Source organism: Bidens hawaiensis, unplaced genomic scaffold, assembly GCF_021521415.1.
Source record: "Bidens hawaiensis isolate Kalapana, Puna unplaced genomic scaffold, B.hawaiensis_p1.1 tig00003307_1, whole genome shotgun sequence".
In the NCBI taxonomy this organism is placed as follows: domain Eukaryota; kingdom Viridiplantae; phylum Streptophyta; class Magnoliopsida; order Asterales; family Asteraceae; genus Bidens; species Bidens hawaiensis.
The window spans coordinates 1,761,308-1,764,773 of NW_027491184.1; the positions used below are offsets into that span (position 1 = coordinate 1,761,308).

At 45.3% G+C, this 3,466-nt stretch overlaps 1 protein-coding gene across 1 annotated transcript; it reads right to left on the reverse strand.

Annotated features, from left to right (window-relative positions):
- Positions 1-411: 411 nt before the first annotated feature.
- LOC143623114 (uncharacterized) lies at positions 412-1,672 on the reverse strand. The gene is made up of 4 exons (XM_077094095.1): positions 1,349-1,672; positions 973-1,114; positions 608-931; positions 412-566 (listed from the first exon to the last, which is right to left on the reverse strand). The coding sequence occupies exons 1-4, from the start codon at positions 1,670-1,672 to the stop codon at positions 412-414; spliced, it is 945 nt and encodes a 314-aa protein (XP_076950210.1).
- Between the last annotated feature and the right edge of the window lie 1,794 nt (positions 1,673-3,466).

A 3,466-nucleotide genomic window follows, 5' to 3' on the forward strand; every position in this document is an offset into this window, starting at 1 on the left:
AAATTTCGCATTGTCCTCAATGGGAGACAAGAAAAAGAAAAAAAAAATAAAGCAGATGTAAAATAAAATAAAACAAGCATAAAGAAAATGGAACAGACTTCTCTGGTAATATGGCAATGATTTGCATATGCCATGTTCCGATAAAGCGACCGTATAGCATTTCATTCGCGGCCGTAGCTTTTGGGTACCCTCTACAATCAAATAAGCTCAGAACGCCCCCATCCGAATGGAGATTGAGTACGAACGAAAGTATCCAAACCTGCAACACAAAGCTTAAAGCACCCAAAGCAGACATCAAACAGACTCTAAAAACTTAAAACAAACTCAAAATAAAATAATAATAATAATAATATAAAAAATAAAAATATTATACGAACTCTACACTCGGGTATTTCCCGAGGCCTATCCCTATCAAGCAATCAAAGTAGGGATGTCGAGCAGAAATACATCTTCCTTAACCGAATCAACCGGCCCACCGATATAATGCTTTAACCTATGGTCGTTCACCTTCCACGCTCTCCCCTCATGATCAACTAACTCAACTGCACACCGTGCGAAAATGCCGCCTTCACTGTATACGGACCAACCAATATAGATCTAAGCTTACCTGGAAACAACTTTAGACGGGAGTTATAAATCAACACACGATCCCCAAACTTGAACACTTTCACTTTCCTCAACTTTCGATCGTGCAACGCCTTCGTACGCTCCTTATAACTCCATGATCTCGCACACGCCTCATCTCTCAACTCCTCTACCTCATGAATTTGGAGATACCGAATTTGGAGATACCGGTTTTTCGCAGCTTGGGTCAGGTCAAGATTAACGGATCTCAAAGCCCAATATGCTCTATGCTCTAACTTAACCGGTAGATGACATGTTTTCCCGTAAACCATCCTAAAGGGCGTGGTCCCAATAGGCGTTTTAAATGCTGTGCTAAAAGCCCAAAGTGCATCATCCAACTTGTCAGACCGATCCTTTCGGTTCTTGTCGACAGTTTTCTCTCAAATTGGTTTAACGCCTCGGTTTGATTCTCCACTTGCCCGCTCGTCTGTGGATGATAGGCGGTGGACAATTGATGGGTTACCTCATATCGTGCCAACACCTTCTCCATCTGGGCATTACAGAAATGTGTGCCCGTATTACTAATCAAAGCGTTGGGAGTACCAAACTGACAGAACAACCTCTTCAAGAATCCCACTACAACTCGGCCGTCGTTAGTGGGCAAGGCTTGAGCCTCAACCCACTTGGAAACGTAATCGATAGCCACGATAATGTATCGGTTCCCTCAAGAAAACGGGAACGGACCCATGAAATCAATGCCCCAAACGTCGAAAACCTAACAAACCTGAATAGGGTTTTGAGGCATCTCATTACGGGATGAGATGTTACCAGTGCGCTGACATGCGTCACACTGTCTGACAAACTCGTGTGAGTCTTTGAAAATTGATGGCCAATAAAAGCCGGAATCTAAAACTTCCCTAGCAGTGGAAGACGAACCATGGTGACCTCCTGTTAAACCCTCATGACAATGCCTAAGAATCTCACGGCCCTCTTCCCTACTCACACACCTCCTCAACACTCGATCGGCACCTACACGAAACAAATACGGCGAATCCCATATGTAGTGGCTGGCGTCTGCGAAAAACTTCCTCCTCTGCTGATAACTCATGCCCTTAACCACTACTCCTTCGGCAAGATAATTCGCAATGTCGGAGAACCATGGCAGGCCCTCCTCTTCAGCACTCACGTATAAAACTGGCTCTCTCTCAAATCTCACTCTCCCATCATCAACGACTCATGGGGGAACTTATCCCCGATGGCATCTTCTCTAATCTCCTCTCTCTTCGGATCCTCCAGACGTGATAAGAGATCCGCAGCTACATTCTCCGCTCCCTTTTTATCTCTAATCTCAATATCGAACTCGGAAAGCAAGAGAATCCATCGTATCAGGCGAGGCTTGGCATCTTTCTTGGCGAACAGGTATCGCAATGCCGCATGATCAGTATAAACGATGGTTTTGGAAAACACGAGATAAGAACGAAATTTGTCGAACGCGAAAACCACTGCTAGAAGCTCCTTCTCAGTAGTCGTATAATTTTCTTGAGCATCATTGAGGGTCTTACTCGCGTAATAGATAGGATGGAAGTGCTTGTCCTTCCGCTGACCTAAAACAGCCCCGACTGCAAAATCACTAGCGTCGCACATGTGCTCGAATGGTAAGCTCCAATCGGGTACTACTAAGATAGGGGCATTAACCAACTACCCCTTAAGAAACTCAAACGCCTTCAGACAATCAGCATCAAAGTCAAATGCGATGTCCTTCTCTAGAAGGCGAGTCATGAGTTGGGTGATCTTAGAAAAATCTCTAATGAACCTACGATAAAAACCCGCATGCCCGAGAAAACTACGAACGGATTTCACACTAGTCGGTGGATGAAGTCTACTGATTGTGTCGATTTTAGCTCTGTCAACCTCAATACCGTCTCGCGAAATCTTGTGCCCGAGCACAATGCCTTCAGTCACCATGAAGTGGCACTTCTCCCAGTTCAACATTAACTTAGTCTCTATGCACCGCTTCCTCATCCTCTCAAGATTAGAAAGACATTGATCGAATGAGTCCCCATATACCGAAAATCGTCCATAAAAACGTCCATGGAACTCTCGATTATGTCCTGGATTATCGCTACCATGCAACGCTGGAAAGTAGCTGGAGCATTACATAACCCGAAAGGCATACGTTTGTACGCGAAGGTACCATATGGGCATGTAAAAGTGGTATTTTCCTGATCCTTATGTGCGACCGGGATCAGGAAATAACCTGAAAATCCATCAAGTAAACAGTAAAACTGTCGCCCCGACAGACGCTCAAACATCTGATCGATGAACGGAATAGGAAAGTGATCTTTCTTAGTAGCGTCATTAAGCCTCCTATAGTCTATGCACACCCGCCAACCTGTGACTGTCCTAGTTGGAATAAGCTCGTTATGTTTGTTAGTGACAATTGTCATCCCTCCCTTCTTAGGGACAACCTGAACGGGACTCACCCATGAAGAATCGGAGATGGGATAGATCAAGCCAGCGTCGAGGAGTTTGATAACCTCCTTTTTGACCACCTCCGACATGTTAGGGTTGAGCCTCCTCTGAGGCTGGATTACAGGCTTGTACTAATCCTCCATGAGTATCCTGTGCATGCAAAAGTTGGGGTTGATGCCCTGGATGTCCATGAGTTTCCACGCAATAGTCTGTTTGTGTGCTTTGAGCACATCAACCAACCTCGATTTCTCGTCATCCGTCAACTGAGAAGAAATGATGACGGGTAAATCGGCATCACCGTCCAAGAAAGCTTACTCCAAATGAGGAGGGAGATCTTTAAGCTCGAGGGACGGTGGTGCCTCAATAGATGGTCTCTCCTTCGGTCCCTCGGTGCTATCGGCAACCGTGAATACCTCGGGGTATTCAGGAG